Source organism: Mustela putorius, unplaced genomic scaffold (assembly GCF_011764305.1).
Source record: "Mustela putorius furo isolate JIRA1106 unplaced genomic scaffold, ASM1176430v1.1 tig00000580_pilon_pilon_pilon, whole genome shotgun sequence".
NCBI lineage: Eukaryota > Metazoa > Chordata > Mammalia > Carnivora > Mustelidae > Mustela > Mustela putorius.
Window position 1 is genome coordinate 9,844,948 of NW_025421423.1, and position 21,829 is coordinate 9,866,776.

The 21,829-nt window shown below is 37.0% G+C and overlaps 1 protein-coding gene across 5 annotated transcripts in view; it reads left to right on the forward strand.

The window, feature by feature from the left end:
- The window catches only part of FKTN (fukutin), a 66,875-nt gene that overhangs the window by 15,622 nt on the left and 29,424 nt on the right, over positions 1 to 21,829 (forward strand). For all 5 annotated transcript variants that reach the window (XR_006607194.1, XM_004747741.3, XM_045081652.1 and 2 more), the window contains exons 3-6: positions 9,660 to 9,719; positions 13,909 to 14,112; positions 17,576 to 17,853; positions 18,513 to 18,645. Coding sequence is in view for 4 of the 5 variants with exons in the window: in XM_004747741.3 (XP_004747798.1) it covers positions 9,660 to 9,719; positions 13,909 to 14,112; positions 17,576 to 17,853; positions 18,513 to 18,645 (675 nt within the window). In the remaining variant the exon portion in view is untranslated. The remainder of the gene's footprint in view (positions 1 to 9,659; positions 9,720 to 13,908; positions 14,113 to 17,575; positions 17,854 to 18,512; positions 18,646 to 21,829) is intronic.

Sequence of the window (21,829 nt, forward strand, 5' to 3'; positions counted from 1 at the left end):
CCTTGTGCGAGACAAGGCTGGAAGAAGAAATATTGCATTCTAGAAGGCTTCTACTTTTGTGACATTAGCCAGCAGATTTCCAGATATAAAATAATCTGGGAGAGCAAGGTTTTACTACCGTGTTGTTCTTGTTATTTAGCTTTTCCACACTTCGTAATAGAGATTGAAGAAAAAAAGTGTGAAAGTGGGTGTCAGGTCAGCTTACACAGTATCTGCCACAGCAGCTAACATCTTTTTGTTGCTTATATGCTTGGCATTGTGCTAAGCATTTCACATACATTTAATTCTTATAACAACAAATTGAGTATATCTTGTGCTTTCGGTTTTCCCAGAGAAAAAAACTGAGGTTTGTTGAGATTTATTAATTTGTCCAATATCACATAACTATTAATTTCTTTTTAGAGAGAGAGAGAATAAGCAGGTGCAGGGGCAGAAGGAAAAGGAGAGAGAGAATCCTAAGCAGCCTCCCTGCCCAGTGTGGAGCCTGATTTGGAGCTCGATCTCATAACCCTGAGATCATGACCTGAGCCAAAATCAGGAGTTCGACACTTAACTGATCCACCCAGGCACCCAATGTCACATAATTATTAAATGAGGGAGATAGAATTTAAACATAGGGAGTCTACCCCAAAAATCTTGTTCCTAATATTAAACTCTAGTAGTGGTCATTTATTTGATTACTAATGGGGCTAAACATCTTTCCATATGCTTATTGCTTCTTTTTAGTTCATTTTTGTCCTTATTTCTTTGTATTTCCATCTGCATATTTTTCTGGTGGTGTGTTCGATGTTGTTTTAAGGATAATATACCTTTATCATATATATCTCAAACATTTTCCTGGTTTATTAATTTGCCTTTTAACTTTATATTCATGTATAACTCTCCCAGTACATTTGTATTTAATTTTTTGGTTAGACAGCTTTCTTCTTTAGGGGATCTGGTTTTTATGTCATAAGTAGCCCAAGACTGGAAATATTCACCTGTATTTTCATCAAAAATTATTTATATATTTTTTTTAACTACATAGAATTTACTTTAGGATAAGGTATGAATTAGATATCTAACTTTAAGTTTTTCCCAGATGGTTAACAATTTGCTCCGATATCACTTTTTGAATTCCCTTCATTAACTTAGAAATCCCATCTTAATTATACATTAAATTCCTACAAATAACTACTATCCTGACCCCTTCCCCTGAATGTATTATAGCTTTACTTGTCAAAAGCACAAACTCAAGCCTGGGATTAAACCTATCTATACTGTTTATTAGCTGTGGGATCTTGGGCAAATTACTTCTAAATGCTGTTTCCTCATCTATAATACAGGGAAGATAACAGTACCACCTTGTAGACTTGTGAAGCTTAAACAAATGAATGCATGTAAAACATTTGGAACAGTGCATGTCACATACAAATCAGGAAATATGGGCTTTTTGCAGGGTGGGCTTTTTTTTTTTTTAAGGAAAGATGTCACCTAATACAAGGTTTATTTTTTTTTTTCAAGTAATGTCTTTCATTCATTGATTCGTTCATTCATTGATTCGTTCATTTTGTTTCAAGTTTTAATTTAAATTATAGCTAGTTATCATATAGTGTATTACTGGTTTCAGGAATAGCATTTAGTGATTCATTACTTATATATAACACCCAGTGCTCATCAAAACAAGTGCCCTCCTTAAAACCCATCATCCATCTAGCCCATCCCCCAGCCACCTCCCTCTATCAACCTTCAGTTTGTTCTCTATAGTTAAGAGTCTCTTATGGTTTGTCTATGAGCTATTTCTCAAAGGTTTATTTGTTTATTTATTTGAGAGAACACCAGCAAGGGGAGGGACAAAGGGAGAGAGAGAGAGAATCCTCAACCAGACCTGCTGAGCGCAGAGCCTGACATGGGGCTTGATCCCAGGACCCTGAGATCATGACCTGAGCCAAAACCAGGAGTTGGACGCCCAACCGACTGAACCACCCAGGCACCCCATGAGCTATTATTTTTATTAATTATCTTCAATTTTATAATCAAAAGTTGTATTTGTTATATTGTGTCCATGACATACAAACTTCTTTAGTAATAAGCCCCATATTCATTAATTAAACAAAATAAGGCATAAAATTAAATAAAGTTCACTAAATCTGTATATTGTTAAATTTGAAAATTTCTATTATTTGTACTAGAGTTCTTGCTTTTTAAGTTCACTATTAATAATAGGTAGAAATGATAATATCTAAGTTCTGAAATATCAGAGGTTACTTTTATTAAAAGTACGGCAATTATATTAAACTATTCCTAGACAGTAATTTTGCATTCTATAAAATGAAGTTTTAAACTTTATTATCTCAAAAATTTTATTTGAAAGTCCCCATTCGCCAGGCATTTTTTTTTTAAAGATTTTATTTATTTATCAGAGAGAGGGGGAGAGAGCAAGCACAGGCAGACAGAATGGCAGGCAGAGGCAGAGGGAGAAGCAGGACGCTGGGATCATGACCTGAGCCGAAGGCAGCTGCTTAACCAACTGAGCCATCCAGGCGTCCCTCACCAGGCATTTTGACAGGGTGATAGAAGCAATGAGAAATGGTTTCTTTCTTCCATTTATTTATTGGGGACGGATGCTACTGGAAGTATGGACGCTTCTTGCATGTTATTAGTGTGAAGATAAAATACAATCTGTAAGGAATACAAGCAGTTTATGCCAACAGGGAAAAAATGCTTTATTTAAAAATAGTAGGTGTAGTTAGAGTAATAGATACTGAAGCTCCCAACTTTTTTTTTTTTTTTTTTTAAGATTTATTCATTTATTAGAGAGAGAAAAAGAGAGAGAACAAGCAGGGGTGGGAGAGAAGCAGACTCCCTGCCAAGCAGGGAGTCTGATGCAGGACTCCATCTCCGGATCCTAAGATTATGACCTGAGCGGAAGGCAGATGCTTAACTGACTGAGCCATCCAGGTGCCCCTGAAGCTCCCAACTTGTAAATTTTTTTCAATTTTGTTGAAAATATTTACCCTTTTAGCTTTTTATTTAACTTCAAGATCTCACTTAAACTTTAGGGAAATACAGATGGATCTTGAGTATTCTAGTATAGTTTCTTGTGACACAGGAAGAGAACTCAGTTTTATAAACGTTGTTTACTGATTGTACCTGAATTGCATTTCTCATTTGTTCAACATTCTCATATACTCAATCTTAGATAAAGAAAATTCATGCAAATAAAATGATTTCTAGTTCAGTTAAATTAGTTTGATTTGTTAGCAGGAGATTACAGAATGGTAGCCGTGATCAGCCCTCACTTATAGGTCAGCAGCATCAGTGGAAAAACCATGATTTTTAGGTCATGTTTGAACTTCAAGGCAATTTAGAAGGACATTTGAGATTATGTATTAAAGCTAGGACAGGAATGAAAAGTTGGTTTTATCTGTGATCACAGTCCACTTGTAGTAGTGAATTCCTGCAGCAGTAAATGTCCAGGACTGCAAAGCTTTTCAGGCTTTTTTCAGGAGAGAATACTCTTATCATTGGTTAGGGAAGAAGGGTTATTGCTATCTTAGGGTTAAGGAGATCTACTTTTGATCATTTCTAGGGCTTCACCACAGAATTCCTTTTGGCCCTAGCTGGTTAGACAAATTTAACCTTTCAAGATTTTTCTCAATGAGGTCTGAATTATCTAGTTACTTGTCAGCATTAAAGAGAAGGATTTAATATAGCTCTTGTGTTGGCTACAACTCCATACATGGGTGGATTTGACTCATCACATTGCAAAAAACAACTCTCTAGATCTTTGAAACACAAACTCTTGTGTGATGACCTTGTGAGCATTTTCTTTGAGCTCCAGTTTTCAAGTAATTGGCTGACAGTTTGCATCACAAAGGAAGGGGTGTCTGTAGGACCCACTTGGGAATGTCAGTTGTTCCTTGTTTCTTTCCTACACCAACCAGGACTGTGATTATAATTCTGTGTGTTCATTCAGTCTGTGTTTATTGATTACTTGTTTCATACAGGCTACTTTACAGGAATACAGAGATAAATAGAACACAGGTCCTGCTCTCAAGGAACTTATAATTTGATGGAGGAGGCAAGAGCATTAATTCTTGAGTTCAAGGCCCACATAGTCCCGAGTTCAAATCCTCATTTGGTTGTTGCTTACTGCAAAGTCACCTAACTTTTTTGAGCCTCAGTTTCTTTAAATGGGCCTAATAGCACCATTGCTGGTTGAGATAATGTATGAAATGCATCTCACTTAGTGTTTTATATATGGTAGATGCTCAATAGATGGTAGTTGTTAGTAGTTTACACATTCTAGTCCTTTTAAAGTTTACATTGCTGTTCAATAAGTGAAATTATATTTAATTATTATAGGCTTCTCACGAGCCTACACTTATCATTTTTTCATAAGTAAGTTATCTGGGGCCCAGATATCTTAAGCTTCTTGCTAAAGATTGCCAAGTTCAGGTCCTAAAACTTACATCTTCACTCATAGAGTCTTCTAGGAATATGTTAAAACAAAATACTGTAGCACTGATAAGATATGAAATGAGATGGCTTTAAGGTATTATGGGTCACAGTAGAAAATTGTAGAGTATTGCTGCCTCAGTGGAAGGAAGACAAAGCTAACGGACAGTGTTTGTATAAAGCATTGAGTGAGCCAAACCTTAGTGATGTTCTTAACTTAGAACCATAAGCAACACCTGTGCCTGCAGTATTCAGCTATTCTTATTACCTGGAAAGCCACTTACAGGGTTCTGTGCTAGGATGTCTTTATTTGCATTATATGTAGTGACCTCTGTGTGTTTGGTTAGAAGGCCAGGAGGGAGTGGAAAGGGGAGTTTGGATTTCAAATTCGGCAATATTCATTCACAGTGAACAATTTCATGTGCCATTATTAGACATGGAAATTAATCTGGTAGCCATTTTAGATCATGTGTGACAAAGGTTTTTAAAATATTTTGGTCAGTTGCTTGCTAAAATCATGAAAGAAACATGATTGTAGGGCGCCTGGGTGGCTCAGTGGTTAAGCCGCTGCCTTTGGCTCGGGTCATGATCTCAGGGTCCTGGGATCGAGTCCCGCATCGGGCTCTCTGCTCAGCGGGGAGCCTTCTTCCTCCTCTCTCTCTCTCTGCCTACTTGTGATCTCTCTCTCTGTCAAATAAATAAATTAAAAAAAAAATCTTAAAAAAAAAAAGAAACATGATTGTAAAAAAATCTTCTTTGACTATTGGCTATGCTCTGAAGGATAATATATGGGTCATTTCTTGAGGAAGAGTATTCCATCTGATAATCTGATGTAGTATGATGAACTTTGATAAATACTGTTCTTCCTCTCTTCTTATTCTTTCCTGTACCCACCCACCTCCAATTACCACCATCGTTCAGGAGAAATGTGGAAGAATTTCTTCCATTAGAATTGAGGGATATTTAAACAGTACTTCCATGTATTCCCAGACTTGAGACTTTTAGGTGTTTTAGCCAAACACTTTGTCTTCTTAATAAACAAAGCTTTTCTAGTGTCTCAGATCACATTTATGAGTCTTAACAGTAAGAACTTCAGTGACTTGGGAGTAAGTAAAAGAACACTGCATCTAGTGGAAGGAAAGGCACTGAGATACAGAGGGGAAAGTTGCCTAGAGGGTTGGTAAATTTACCATGGTTCGTGTTTCTGATCCTTAGGATTGCAAATTAATTTTTGTAAAGACTTTATTTATTTGACAGAGAGAGAGAACACAAGCAGGGGGTGTGGCAGGTGGAGGGAGAGGGAGAGGGAGAAGGAAGCCCCCTGTTGAGCAGGGAGCCTGACCCAGGGGCTCCAACCCAGAATTCCAGAATCATGACCTGAGCTGGAGGCATACACTTACTAAGGCATACACAGACTTATGCCCCAGATTGCAAATTTATAAACAGTTGAAAAAGATCAGGTTTTTAAGTCTGACTGTTTGATTTTTTTATAGGCAGGAGTAATAATCATGCTAGGTTAACAATTCTGGTTTTTGGTTTCTGCAAGCAACTGGTTGTTGTATACTGCCTTTGAAAAAATGAAAGGATTTTTCCTTAAATATTCACCTCCTATATCCCAAATACTTAATGGCATATCTTAATTTGACTCATTTATCAGTGGAGTTCAATAGCCACCAGACTTTTTCTACCCTGCTTTTTGGTATCTGATTCCATCTTTCCATTTATTAATTCACTTCACATAATTTTTAATCTACATTCCTACAGGACTATCTTTAGGCTTTAAAAATTTTTTTAAAACTCCTGATTTTATATAATATTTCTTTTAGAACATTCAGCCATTTATTTCTCAAGTGTTCATTGAGTGCTTACTATGTGACCAGCACAGTACTAAGCTGTGAGAGTACTAAGTTATAGTACTAAGCTGTAATCCTTGCTGTATAGGAAGTCACAAATGGAGTCATAATCTTAGGTCATAATCTCAGGGTCCTATGTCTAGCTTTGCACTCAGCACAGAGTCTGCTTGAGATTCTCTCTCTCCCTCTCCCTCTGCCCCCTGCTTGCTGGCTCTTTCTAAGATAAATAAATCTTATTTAAAAAAAAAAAAGAAATAAAGAAAGAAACCTATAAAGAGACACACAAGCAAACGACAGTATAATATGTTACTTCTTCAAAGCATACTTCATAAACCCTGTTCTGCCTACTTTACTAGTTATAGTTTAAGAACTCTTCTGTTCTTTAGTCTTTAGCTTTTGTAACCCTCTTTTGTACAGCTGTCACAGTTATTTTTCTTAAGATGTGATCCACGTATTCTCATAGCATACCTATGGAATAAGATCCTAATTTCTTACCATGGTATGGTAGATAGTCTTTTCTACTCAAGATCCTGTCTTCCCTGCAGTCTGGGCTTCAGGAGGTAACCTGTATGGACTGCATTAGCTGAATTCCTTGCCTTTTCTAGCCGAGGTCAGCCAATGGGAAACATCACCCAAAGGGTGGAGACCAGGAGGAAAGAGGGGCCAGGTTATTCTCTTGGTTCTCTCTTTCTAGGATCATTGCTCCATAGGGACTGCATTCCTTCGAAACAGTTACAGTGTAACCACTGGGTGCCAGTAACTGTTCCTCACCAGAGATAGATTAACCATTCAGACAAATGAAATTTCAACTGCAAACTTCCAAAGGCCCTTGAAGGGGCCTTAGGAGTATGTTATAAAGCTATATATTTTGGTGACATTTGCAGAAGATATTTTTGCATTCCTTTTCTTAAATAGGACCACCAAAATTGTGTAATTTTCAGGCCCCTATAGAACTGGATCTTCCTATGTCCTTATCCTTGATCCTTCAAGCTTAGGTAATTTCAAAGTTTATAGGGAACAAAAAACAGCTGAATAACCTACTTAGGGAAGTTATGGTTGAATATTTAATGGACGAAATATTGAATAAATTTTGAGTTGGTTTTTATGAATATAAGCTTTATGAGTATAAGTTTTCCGGGTAAAGAAGGATGGGAAGGGCATTACAAATAGAGGAAACAGCCTATTTGGAAAAGATGAGCTGTGTGGAATCTATGTGGATATCTAGAAAAGGATGAGCTATGTGGATACCTAGAGACCAAAGGAAGCACAGAAGTCTTGAGGCAGGAACATGCCTGGCAGTTTTAAGAATAGCAAAGAGATGAATTTGGCAATAGAGAACTTTTGCTTTTATTCCAAGTGAAATTGGGAGCCATAGGAAAGATTTGAGCTGATATGTGACATGATCTGACTTAAAAAAAAACAGTAGTAGTGAATGCTCTCTTGAGAATAGACTATTGGATCAAGGGCTAACACAGACCAGTTAAAAGGCTGTTCTAGTAATTTACACAAGAGAATGATGTCTTGGATAAGGGAACTGGTGGTAGAGTTCATGAAAAGTGGAAAGTAGAGCTATCAGAATTAGTGTATGGGCTAGATATTGGGTATAAAATACAGAAAAGAATGAGGGATAACTTTAGTATTTTGGGCTTAGATAATTGGAAAAGGGAAGTTGCTGTTTACTGAGATGGGGAAGACTAGGAGAAGTAAGCTTGAGGGATGGTTAAAGATCTGGAGTTTTTTGTTTTTCATACATGTTAAGTTTGAGATGCTTATTTGACAGCCAGATGAAGAAGGTGAAAGATAGTTGAATAAATTTGTAATTCAAAGGACTGGTTTGGTTGGAAATATAGGTGTATAGATTGTATTTAAAGTCCGTAAGAGTAGATAAGTTACCAAGAAAGTGAACGTAGAGTAAAGAAATGGGAGAAAAGTCTCCCTGTGTGAGTTTTGGGACCCTCCAATACATCAGAAGTGGAAGACCTAACAAATGAGAGTTAAGAAGGAACGGCCAGAAAGAAATAGCAGGAAAACCAGAAGCAGTCAGGATTCTGAGAGCCAACCAACTGAAGTGTTTGAGTGAGACAGACGTGATCTACAATTCTTGATAGATCAAAAAAGACAAGGGTAATAATAATAATAATTGGTCATTGGTTTTAGCAACATGGAGGTCATTGGTGATCTTGAATACTTGGAGGAGTGAATTTAATCTTGTGAGCACACGAGGAGGGGACTTGGAGGCAATGAGAACAGACAGCCCATTAAGGGTTTTGCTTGAAGGAGGACAGAAAATTGTTAGTTGGGAAAAGAGGGGTTGTTTGTTTGTTTGTTTTAAGATAGGAGAAATACTATCATATTTATATATTGATGGAAATGATCCAGCAGAGAAAGCAAACAGCTCGGAAATTCAGCCTCATCTACTAATGGAGAGCTATGGTGAGCAACAAGGGCTGTGTTACAGAGTTTTCAGTCTCTTTTTAAGGATGAAGATTACAAAGCTGTCTCTTAGTGCTTTATTCTCAAATATCCCTTGTTATTAAAATGTTATTGTCTAAGTTGCAGAGCTTACGAGAGACCAGTTCTGGCTTTACCTTAATAACTCAGTATATCTCTACCTCTTTTCCTGCTTCCTTCCCTGCGTTTAACAAACCATCATTAAACATTTACTCATTACTAAGCTCTACACTAGTCACTGTCAATACAGAGAAGGATTGGACTTGGTCCCTGCCCTTAAATATGCAGTGTAGGGGGGAGATGAGTCTCCTTTTTAGGAAATTGGGGTATTTTTCATTTTTTAGGGTAAGGCTATTCTTCCTGTTCCTCAGCATCCTCTCATCTATATCTTCTAGGTCAAGAACATATTCAAGGCATAAGAAACTTCCCTGGATCTTCTTAGGGCTTGAAACATTCTTCCTATTGTCTCTAGACCATCAGACATTCTTTTTCAAAATACTTTCAAAGTATTTGGGGGCTTATCAGATGAAAACTCATAATGCTTTCTTCTGATCCTCTAGACCTGAATATTTTTAAAAATTTTTCCTTTTTAGTGGAGTATAGTTGACACCTAGTGTTACATTAGTTTCAACACAGTGACTCAGCAGTTATGCTGTGCTCACCACAAGTGTAACTACCATCTGTCATGCAGCACTATTAGAGTCCCATTGATTGTATTCCCTTGACTGTATTCCCCGTGTGTCCCTTTCACCCCATAACTAGAAGCCTATATCTCCTACGCCCCGTCACTCATTTTTCCCATCCTCCCACTCCTCCCCTGTACCCGCCACTAGTTTGTTCTCTGCATGCCAAGCCAAATAAGTCAGAGAAAGATAGCTTTGAATTTACCAAAAATTTTTTTTGTTATCTTCTTAGAATGGAGCTGGTTTATCAAAATCTAAAGGAAGCCGACTTGGATTTGATAGCACACAGTGGGTATGTACGATAAGCATGAGTGAAATTCCTGCTTTACAATGTTCATTTGGTTCGTTTGTTTATGTACTTGATAAGTATTTGTTGAATGGTGACAATGGTAATAGCTGTCTTGGTGGGCAGTGGGAGTGGGTGATAGAGTGGAAGAGGTAGGCCCTGGGTCAAGTGCATTACATGCAGTATCTCATTTAGTCTTTATGGACACTTTATGAAGTCATATATACTGTTATCCTCAGTTCACTAAAGGGTTTAAGGCTAGTTGGCTAATAAGTGAATGAATCTAGATTGTAAGTATTTGCTTTCAAAATCCTTACTCACTTATCTATGGTACATCCCCAAATGAAAAAATGTATGAATCAGAATTGAACTATGAATAAGGGACAATGATGATTAGGAATAAAAATCAATTCAACTGGTTTCCTTTTTTTTTTTTTTTTTTTTTAAAGATTTTATTTATTTATTTGACAGAGAGAGATCACAAGCAGGCAGAGAGTCAGGCAGAGAGAGAGGAGGAAGCAGACTCCCTGCTGAGCAGAGAGCCTGATGCGGGCCTCGATCCCAGGACCCTGAGATCATGACCTGAGCCGAAGGCAGCGGCTTAACCCACTGAGCCACCCAGGCGCCCCCTTTTTTTTTTTTTTTAAGATTTATTTATTTGACAGAGATCACAAGTAGGTAGAGCAGCAGGCAGAGAGAGAGGGGGAAGCAGGCTCCCTGCTGAGCAGAGGGCCCAATGTGGGGCTTGATTCCAGGACCCTGGGATCATGACCTGAGCCGAAGGCAGAGGCTTAACCCACTGAGCCACCCAGGTGCCCTTCAACTGGTTTCCTTTTTAAGATAAGGAAAACTAGCAGTGTATATGATATATGATATATCCCTGTTTTGATTTATAAATTTCAGAACCTATACATTTATAAAAATAAGTTTTCTTACCTTTTTTCTTTCTTTTCTTTTTTTTTTTTTTTTAGATTTTATTTATTTATTTGACAGAGAGAGATCACAAGTAGGCAGAGAGGCAGGCAGAGAGAGAGAGGAGGAAGCAGGCTCCCTGCTGAGCAGAGAGCCCCATGCGGGACTCGATCCCAGAACCCTGAGATCATGACCTGAGCCGAAGGCAGCGGCTTAACCCACTGAGCCACCCAGGCGCCCCTGTTACCTTTTTTCTAGGCAAATTTAGAATGAAAAAGGATGCTAGGTTACTAGTTACTAATAAAAAGTTACATTTCTCCTGTTAGTATACACTTTGGATGTGACTAGTCGTTTCTTGTAGATGACTTCAGTCTTTGGCATCTCTTTAACCAGAGACACGAAGCTTCTAAGATAGAATGTAGATTTTCAAAATCATGAAGGAGCAATGAAAGAGTAGTAATTCTAGGTCGTTGCTGGCACCCGTTGGTTTTGAACTATTATTTAAAAAGTAAAGTCTGGGATATCCTATACCAGGCTCCTCAACTATGAAGTATCAAGATGAACTTGTAATTTATTAAAAATAGTAGAACAGGAAGCCTCGTCTTTTTCATTCAGGGAAAGATCCTGAGGTGGGAGAAAATAATGGATTTTTTTAAAAGAGTTTACTTCCAAGATAAGTGAGCAAAAATTAAAGAATGGCTCACTACATTCAGTGAGTTCTCTTTGTTAATTACATTGCATGGTACTAAGAATCAGTCTTTGTAATTGCAGAATCATGAGGAAGGGGAGAAGTACTAAAATACTTCTGTAATAGTATTTTAAAAGGAAGGAGGGGCGCCTGGGTCGTTCAGTGGGTTAAAGCCTATGCCTTCGGCTCAGGTCATGATCTCAGGGTCCTGGGATCAAGTCCCGCATTGGGCTCTCTGCTCAGTGGGGAGCCTGCTTCCCCGTCTTTCTCTGCCTGCCTCTCTGCCTACTTGTGATCTCTTTCTCTGTCAAATAGATAAATAAAATCTTAAAAAAAAAAAAAAAAGGGGAAGGAAAAGTGAAATCTGATCAGTAAGTGTGACTGAGCCTGATAAAATTCTAGAATGAGTTATTAAACAGATGAGAGCACTTAGGAAAGAAAATGATTATTAGGAGCTAGCCTTTCACAAGAACAAGTCCCACCAAGCCCTGTTAGATGACGAGGCTATTACAGTCTTAGTACACCCTGTTTTTCAACAAGACATTTTTCTTTCTTACAAACAAAATGAAGGTCAGATGGTAATAGTCATGTTTATTTAGAATTAATTGGATTTAGAATCAGTTGGCCATCTGTTTCCAAGGAGCATTGATGATTGCATTGATAACAACCTGGAAGGCATATTTAGAAGGTGAGTTAGAGATTCTCTTCTCTACCCTGCCCTAATCTATATTTATAAAAATAATTGTAATGAAGCCATAAGTGTGTTCATCATGTTTGTATTTAACACTAAGCTGAAAGAGAGTCATTCAACAAATATTTATTAAGCACCTTATATGTGGTGGTGTCTGTCACTTCATCATCTTTCTTTCAAAATCTTTTATTTTATTTTCCTGGTATAAAACACAGACAGCAACAACCATAAGAGAAAAAAAAAGATAAATTAAAATCTCACAATTTAAGACTTCTAATCCTCAAAAGACTCCATTAAAAAAAGTGAAACAAGATGGGATCAGGAGGGAGACAAACCATAAGAGACTCTTAATCTCACAAAACAAACTGAGGTTTGCTGGGCTGGGGGAAGGGAGAGGGTGGGGTTATGAACTTTGGGGAGGGTGTGTGCTATGGTGAGTCCTGTGAAGTCTGTAAACCTGGTGATTCATGGACCTGTACCCCTGAAGCTAATAATACATTATATGTTAATAAAAAATTAAAAAAAAAAAAGACTCCATTAAGAAAACGAATAGAAATGCCATGGAGGAGGAAGTATTTGCAAAACATGTATCTGACAAAAGACAGGGTATCAAGAATATATAAAGAACTCCTACAATTCAAAAGCAGATTTTTTTGTTTATATTCTTTATCAAGTTGAGGAAGTATTCTATTCCTGATTTGCTGAGAAGTTTTAATCATGACTAGGTATTGAATTTTGTCAAATGCTTTTTCTGTATTGAAATTATCATAGCGTTTTCCCCCTTTATTCTGTTGATATGATAAATTTCATTGATTTTCAAATGCTAAACTAACCTTTCTTTCTTTCTTTTTTTTTAAACCTTTCTTTTCTGGGATAAATGCTGCTTGGTCAGGATATTTACTTTTTTGGTTTTTTGGTTTTTTTTTTTTTAACTACTGGATTTGATTTTCTAGTATCTTGATAGTGGTTTAGAATTTTCTTTTTTGGAATATTTTTGTTAGGTTTTGGTATTAGGATTGCACTGGCCTTGTAAAAATGAGTTAGGAAGGATACCTCCCTGCTCAGTTTTCTCATAAGTTTTGTAGAATTGGAACTATTACTTAAATCTTTGATAGAATTTACCTGGGAACCATCTGAGTCTGGAGTTTTTTCTTGTTGTTGCTATTGTTTTGATATATAACAAATGTATATATTACATATATATGTATAGCAAATATATATGAATATAAAAAATATATATGTTTAAATTCAATTTTGGTAATTGGTATAGGGCAATTCAGATTTTCTGTTTCATCTTGTGGTAATTTGTTAATTGTGTCTTTAAAGAAATTTGTCCATTTTATCTGAAATTTGTGTTTTTAGTAGGGGGCTCTACTTACTGCCTTAAAGAATTATATTTTAAAATATCACATTATTACTTGAAAATCAAACTATATATGGGAATAGTAAAGCAGGCAATATATTTTAGTTTGAATTTTTTGCTTAGAAAGATTAGTAAGCAGTATTACAAATATGAAGAAAAGTGGCACATACAATTGATTTTTTGTTTTGAAAAGGTTGACATGACCAATTTTTAAAAACTGACATCTGGTATTTCCTTTCCCACTTTGGCTCAAAAAGATTTAGTTAATACCAGGGGAATAATTTGTAAGCCCAAAGTTTTCATTTGGGATACAACTTCCCCTATAAAGATTTTGTTACTCTTTTGATATATAATTAGTTAGTAGCTTACTGTTCTCTAATAGTGTGTTGCATATATTTTTGTTATAGCATATTTTACCTTGTATTATAAATCTACTGAGTGAAATATACATATATATTCTTATAAAATTAATAAAAATTTAATAAGATGGGTTGTTGTATTGGTTTAGAAGATTTAAAGGGATTCTTTTCCTCTCAAACAGCGTGCAGTTAAAAAATTTATTATGCTAACATCCAGCCAAAATGTACCAGTGTTCCTTATTGATCCTTTGATTCTGGAATTGATTAATAAAGACTTTGAACAAGTAAAAAATACTTCTCATGGCTCCACTTCAGAATGCAAGTTTTTCTGTGTTCCAAGGGACTTTACTGCGTTTGCACTACGGTATCATCTATGGAAGAATGAGGTAATATGATTGGCTTTTAGATAATAGAATGTGTCTTTTACAAATTAGTGTGGGGTTAAACCAGTTTAAAAAGTAAAAAATAAAGTTCATAGAAATTATAACCTGTCTACACACATAATCTACTAAGTCAATATAAGGTCTTAACTATTATATAAATTAAAAATAAAAGGAAATGTTTATTTCAGTATGTAAATATTTAGTCATGACTACATTAGAAAGCATAATGAAGTAATTCAGATGGTTGCACTTTTCAGTAGGATTATTAAATATGATTAGCATCAAATATAGACTCATTATGAATGATATTGTTAGTAATGTGGTTTTTTTTAAATAGTAAACAAGTTTCCAACAACAGAAGAGTAAAATTATCTCTCCTTTAACATAGCTATTGCAATCCTGGGAAATAGAGACTCAGATCATTATGAACAAGGTTATCACTGCAGGACTCCCTGATAGAACATTTGAGATTATTCAGGACACGGGGCAGATTTTTGTATTTTAGATTGTAGGATATCTAGTATTCCTCACCCATGCCTCTAAATGCCAGTTGTGTCTTCCTCAATCATTATGATAATCAAAAATATGCCCACAGATTATTTTTAAAGACTTTATTTATTTATTTATTTGAGAGAGAGGGAGTATGAGTAGGGGGAGGGGCAGAGGGAGAGGGAAAAGCAGACTCCCCTGAGCACGGAGTCTGGCATGGGCTCCATCCCAGGACCCTGGGATGATGACCTGAGTCAAAGGCAGACGCTTAACCAACTGAGCCACCCAGTCACCCCTGTCCACATTTTTAAATGTCTCTTGGATACAGTACCACTTGCTTTGAACACCAGTCCTTTAGAAGAAAGAGAATGTGCTAGAATTGGCAAAAACCAGTAGGACCGTAGCTGGTGGAAGAAGCAAAAGGTCAGAAGGGAGAAAGTGTGGAAATTTAATGAAGATTGTAAGGCCAGGCCTAGAAGTATTATGTGGTATTTCCTCCACATTCTTTTTTTTTTTTTTAAGATTTTATTTATTTATTTATTTATTTATTTATTTGACTAAGATCACAAGTAGGCAGAGAGGCAGGCAGAGATGGGGGAAGTAGGCTCCCTGCTGAGCAGAGAGCCCAATGTGGGGCTCGATCCCAGGACCCTGGGATCATGACCTGAGCCGAAGGTAGAGGCTTTAAACCACTGAGCCACCCAGGTGCCCCTCCTCCACATTATTTTCACCAAGACACAATTTAACTCTATTTCCATAAAGGAGAAGACATTTGTTATTGCTTGGTTAGGGTTCTCTACCAGAATTAACACTTTTTCACATGGAACAGTATGAACAACAGTAACAACAAATATCTATTTTGACCTGCTGGGTACTACTCACTCTTGATTCCTATGGTTGAGGAACTTGTAGTTTATTGATAGAGTTTAAACAAACAATTAAAAAGCAGTATAATCAGTACTATGATAGAGGTCTGTTTCTGTAATGAAATGAGAGCATGGATGAGGTTACACCTAATCCAAATGACAACATTCAAAAGCAGTAAGTGATGTGAATAATGTAGTCTTGGAGAATGTTTATGAATGCTATGGCTTTTAAGATGATAAACTTATAAACACAGCTCCGTAATTTAATAACATTTAAGTCTGATATTACCACTTAGGGCATTGTTTTCCTTAACTATAGACTAGATATAATAATATTTTCCTTTCTAACTTCAAATAGTTTCTAGGGACATCAGATGAGATAATGAATGTGAAAGAGCTTCAGGTACATTATATAAATATAGACTAAAGAGGTAGTATTAAGAATAGAAAGAACCTTGGGCTTCCTGAGTGGCTTAGTCAGTAAAACATCTGCCTTTGGTTTAGGTCATGATCCTGAGTCCCTGGATCAAGCCCCACATCAGGTTCCTTGCTCTACAGAAAGCCTGCTTCTCCCTCCTCCTGCTTGTGAGCTCTCTGTCTCTCTCTCAAGTAAATAAAATCTTAAAAAAAGAAAAGAATGAAAAAAACCTTAGATTTGGTTGGATAAGACCTAAATACTGGAACTGGCTTTGCCTTTTATTAATTTCGGTTTTTTAGACTTCTGTGAGTCTGCTTTTTAATCTAGCGTACCTGTGCTACTTATTTTATAAGATAGATGTCATATGTAAATACCATAATGGTTATAAAAGTTGCTTGGAAATTATAAAGTTCTGTTAGAATCTCAGGTGTTCTCAATAATTAATACTATTTAATCATCCATAGCACTGGCTGTTGATATTAGAACTAAAAATCTACAAGATAGATTAATCTTGTTACATGAGATTTATACCATAACTAATAATGTTGGAAAATACACTTTGTTTCATAGTCTATTTTCTTTTTCTTTTTCTTTTTTTTTTTTAAGATTTTATTCATTTATTTGACAGAAATCACAAGTATGTGGAGAGGCAGGCAGAGAGAGAAAGGAGGAAACAGGCTCCCCACTGAGCAGAGAGCCCGATGTGGGGCTTGATCCCAGAACGCTGGGATCATGACCTGAGCCGAAGGCAGAGGCTTTAACCCACTGAGCCACCCAGACGCCCCATAGTCTGTCTGTTTTCTAATGATTTGCATTATGGTGGACTTCTGTTGAGGTAGCAGTTGAAGGTGCTGGGATATAAACTATGAGATGAAAGTACTCTTTTGAAGCAGTTTTTTTTTTTTTTTTTTTAAGGTTTTATTTATTTATGTGACGGGGGGAGACAGCAAGAGAGGGAACACAAGCCGGGGGTGGGAGAGGGAGAAGCAGGCCCTGTGCCCAGCAGGGAGCCTGTTGTGGGGCTCAGTCCAAGAACCCTTGGGATCACTACCTGAGCCAAAGGCAGATGCTTAACTGAGCAACCCAGGCACCCCATGAAGCACTTTTGAAGATAAAAGATTAATAGAAGTTAAATTGAAAATTACAGGTTTTGGGCGCCTGGGTGGCTCAGTGGGTTAAAGCCTCTGCCTTCGGCTCAGGTCATGATCCCAGGGTCCTGGGATCGAGCCCCGCATCGGGCTCTCTGCTCAGCAGGGAGCCTGCTTCCTCCTCTCTCTCTCTCTCTCTCTGCCTGCCTCTCAGCCTACTTGTGATCTCTGTCTGTCAAATAAATAAATAAAGTCTTTAAGAAAAAAAAAATTACAAGTTTTATTTTAAGTGTCATCCTTACATTAGCATTTACTTTATAGATCTTAATCAGAGAACACTAACCTGAGCATTCTCTTTCCAAGGGAGAAATTGGTATTAATTTGCATAAAGGGAATCTTTGAACATGTCCACCAAGCTATGTAGTTTCCCTTTTTGGTATTCTTTATTCTCCCACCACCACCTTCCCCCACTCTTAGTTTGAAATCTTTGGGCAAAGAGCAGATGAGCAAAAAAATATGTGTGGCTTAATTCGGTGTAAGAATCACTTTAGTTTTGCTACCAGTATTTGGTTAATATTTAAACTTGATGTTTCTTTGGTTTTTAGGAAGGCTGGTTTCGGATAGCTGAAAATATGGGATTTCAATGCCTAAAGATTGAGAGCAAAGATCCCCGGCTAGATGGGATAGACTCACTTTCTGGAACTGAAATTCCCCTGCACTATATCTGCAGATTGGCCAGTCATGCCATCCACTTGGTGGTCTTTCATGAGAGGAGTGGCAACTACCTCTGGCATGGCCATTTACGACTCAAAGGACACATGGATAGAAAATTTGTTCCTTTTCGAAAGTTACAGTTTGGTCGTTATCCTGGAGCTTTTGACAGGTAAATTCAGGATCTGAATAGGTGTTCTGAAACCTCTATTGTTCAGTCATGAATTCTTACTCTTTGTTTACACTTAGTAATTAAATCTAATATGTAATTCACACAAACCAGTTTTGAAATCTTAATGTTCATTGGGAAGAAATTCATGGACATGTGCATCAGGAAATAGATATAAGAATGTTCATAACAACATTGTTCTCAATGCCGTCAAACATTGTATATTCATACAATGAAATATTGTAGAGCATGGAATAAATGAATTAGTGCTCTGTGTAACAATAAAGATGAATTCTACAATGTTGAGTGACAGAAGCAAGATGTATAATAGTACAACTCTTGATTATAAAAAGTACAAGCAGAGGAGAAAATATGTTTGTGGATATATGCTTACATAGTAAACATGGTCAAAAGGTACAAACTTCCAGTTATAAGAGAAATAAATTCCGGGGGGTATAATGTGCAGTTTGGTGACTATAGCTATCAGGGCTGTATTATATATTTAAAAGTTGCTGAGAGAGTAGATCTTAAAAAGTGGTATCAGAGGTTAACTGAGGAAAATGTGCTTGATGTTTAGCTGTTTTACTTATGTTGTATATTTTGAAGAGGCTGCCAGTTTTCTGGGTTAAGTCCTTGTAATAAATCTTAACTTTTGTTTTCAGGCCAGAGTTGCAACAAATTACTATTGATGGACTAGAAGTTTTCATCCCAAAAGATCCAGTGCGCTTTCTAGAAGAAATACCACACTCTAGGTTTATTGAGTGTAGGTATAAAGAAGCTCGAGCATTCTTTCAGGTTAGAAATAATCAAATGTACTTTTTAAATTAAAGGACATGTGTTTATTTTTAATATTTCTGGGGAGGGGTAGGAAATGAAGGGACTTATGGAAAATCAGTAAGAAAACATCTTTTTGATTCATCTGTTTCTTCTAGATTGTTTTATTTTAATTTTTTAAGTAGATTAAAGATCTATTTATTTATTTATTTATTTATTTTGCGAGAGAGATTGAGTGTGAGCATGAGCAGGGGAATGGCAGAGGGAGAAGCTGACTTCCCACTGAGCAGGGAGCCCAATGCAGGACTTGATCCAGGATTGCAGGATCATGATTGAAAGGCAGGCGCTTCACCAACTGAGCCACCCGGGTGCCCTAAAGTAGATTAAACATTAACCTTAAAAAATGATTTCTTCCCTGTTTGAACGGTACAATGTTTATGGAGCCATTGTTTTATTTGGATAGACTTTTGGTAGGTTTGGCACTGGCTCTGCTTTCAGTTGGGATATGCCATTTGCTTTATCAAAGGTGGTGTGTTCTTGAAGCCACCCCCATTAGGATGAAGCTGCTGTAGAAGACAGAACATGTAGATATGGGAATGATTTCATGGAAAATACAGTTTTTCTCTTAGGGCTGGCAATGAATATGAATTTTTTTGTATTTATGAAGAATTTTGAAGGTAAATGCTACACAGAGACCAGTGCTTTTTGAACTTTACTCTATTCTGCTGCTGTAGCTTTCAATTCAATAAACATTTATTGAAAGCCTGTTTCCCAGGCACTCTGCTGACCTTGTAATGTAAAGATGATTTGGAGAGACATGAAGGTTCAGCTCTAAGATATGACTGGAAACAGAAATACAATAAAAACAGATTTATGGAGGGGTTTTAGTACCCTAATCCTTCCACTTGCCCTTTATTTTCTGGGATTCCCTTCCAAAAAACCTGTAGACACATGGATAGGAGTGGAATGGGGAAATGAAGTACCAGCTGTATCGTTACTGGCCAAGTGCCCCACACCCTCAAATGCAAGGTTTTTCTGGTAAGCTGTGTTATTCCCCTGGACTGATGCCTGCCAGCCTTCCTGGTGGGTCTTCCCAACCCCGTCCCCTTAAATCTGTAATCATGGAGCTGTGAAATGTACCCCAGTCAGCCTCATGGATGAAAAGCTGGCAAACTGCGTGGATGGATGGGCCGACTCATAGGCAAGTGCTGATCATCATTTATCACACAATAGTAACAGAACACAGAGGAGATGCCGCCTAGTGCTTGGACTTGACCACTTTGGGCCTTAAGGGGTTTTTTTTTTGGTTGCCACCTCTGTCAGAGCTCTTATCACAGTGAATTGTGAATGTATGTCTTGTCCCATGAACTTACTGATGACAGGCATCTTCTTTATTTACTTCTGTAACCCCAGTATCTAGAATAGCATCTGGCGCAAAGAAAGGATCCTAGAATTATGGAAAAATGTATGGAGAATAAGCAGCTCATCTGAATCAAGTGATTTTTTTTTAATGACACTTATTAGGACTACTCCATTACCTAGCAAGCATTTGCCCAGACTCATTTTGTTGATTTTTGTGAGAAAGCAGTATAAAATGTAAAATGCTTCAGAATATTGATACATTATTAGGATAGTATCAAATTTTTTTAATTCTATATTTTCATTCTTGCTTTTTAAATTCTCAGTCAAACACTCAATCAGCATTTGAGTAAAGGATATGAATGACAGATGCTCAGAGGGCTTATCATATATAGCCTCATGGTTTTGCTGAAAAGTACCATCATACTGGAGACCGTAATCCTGATTGGAGGTTTATATTTATAGTAGGATCATGTGTGTCCTTCCCTTACAGTAAGGTATACTTGTGATTTCTAATTTGCTTTTCTCTTTTCCTGTTGTATTGGTATGACTGATGTGGGGTGCCTAATTAGGTTGATAACTCTTCATTCTTATTATCTTAAATGTTTCATTCTTCATCATCGTTTAAAAGTACCAGGAGGGTCAGTTTTCAAATTGAAGTGAGTATACATAACTTTGAACACATGATGGCGCCAAACAATCTGAAATATAATGCCTCGTGTATAATAAGCAATGAACTAATCTATTAGAGCTCATAAAACAACCTTCTTTCTATATCTAATATATTTTTTTTTCATTGAGAAACATTCTCAAACTTTCAGGAAAGTTATAAATAAAATACAAATATCTTTTTCCTGAACCATTTGGGAGTAAGTTGGTGACTATGTATCCTACAACCTCAAATAATTTAGTATTTTCTCAAAACAAGAACATTGTCCTACATTGTCTTAATAAAAAAAAATCAGGAACTTAACACATAGATTATCACCATTTAATCCCATTCAAGTTTTACTATGTAATAAAAGGATCCATTCAGAGTAAAATATGATAAAAGAATTTAGAATCATGTGTTATATTTAATCTTTCTTTTTCCCTCTCTTTTTAAAAAGATTTTGTTTATTTTAGGGAGAGATAGAGAATGTGAGTGTGGAGTGGGGGTTGGTAAAGGGAGAGGGAGAAGAAGAAGAATCCCAAGCAGGCATTGCACTGTGTGTGGAGCCTGACCCTGTGCTTGATCTCAAGGCCCTGAGATCATGACCTGAGCGGAAATCAAGAGTCAGTCACTTAACCGACTGAGCCACAGGGGCCCCCTGTATTTAATTTTTCTCTCCATAGTTTCCTCTTGTCTGTAATGATTTCATAGTCCTTTTTTAAACTTTTATGACTTGGATGCTTTTGAGGATTACAAGCCAGATATTTTGTAGATTGTCCCTTCTTTGCGGTTTGTCTGGGTTTTCCTCAGGTAATATACCTATAGTAGGAATGACGCAGAAGTGATTTTGTGCTCTTCTCATTACATCCTGTCAGGTGCTGCATGGTTGTGATTTGTCCCGTTACTGTTGATATTCACACTGAGCACTGGATTAAAGTGGTATCTCTAGCTTCATCCCTGTTAAGTTTCTGTTTTTTCCTTTGTAACTAATAAAAAATTTGGTAGGAATCTTTTTTAAAGGTTCATTTGTTAGAGAGAGAGCGCGTGCACGAGAGGTGGGGAGGGGCAGAGGGAGAGAGAAGGAATCCCAAGCAGGCTCCCTGTTGAGCACGGAGCCTGTCATGGAGCTCCATCTCGTGAACCATGAGATCATGACAGGAGCCAGAAGCAGTCAGAAGCTCAACCTACTGAGCC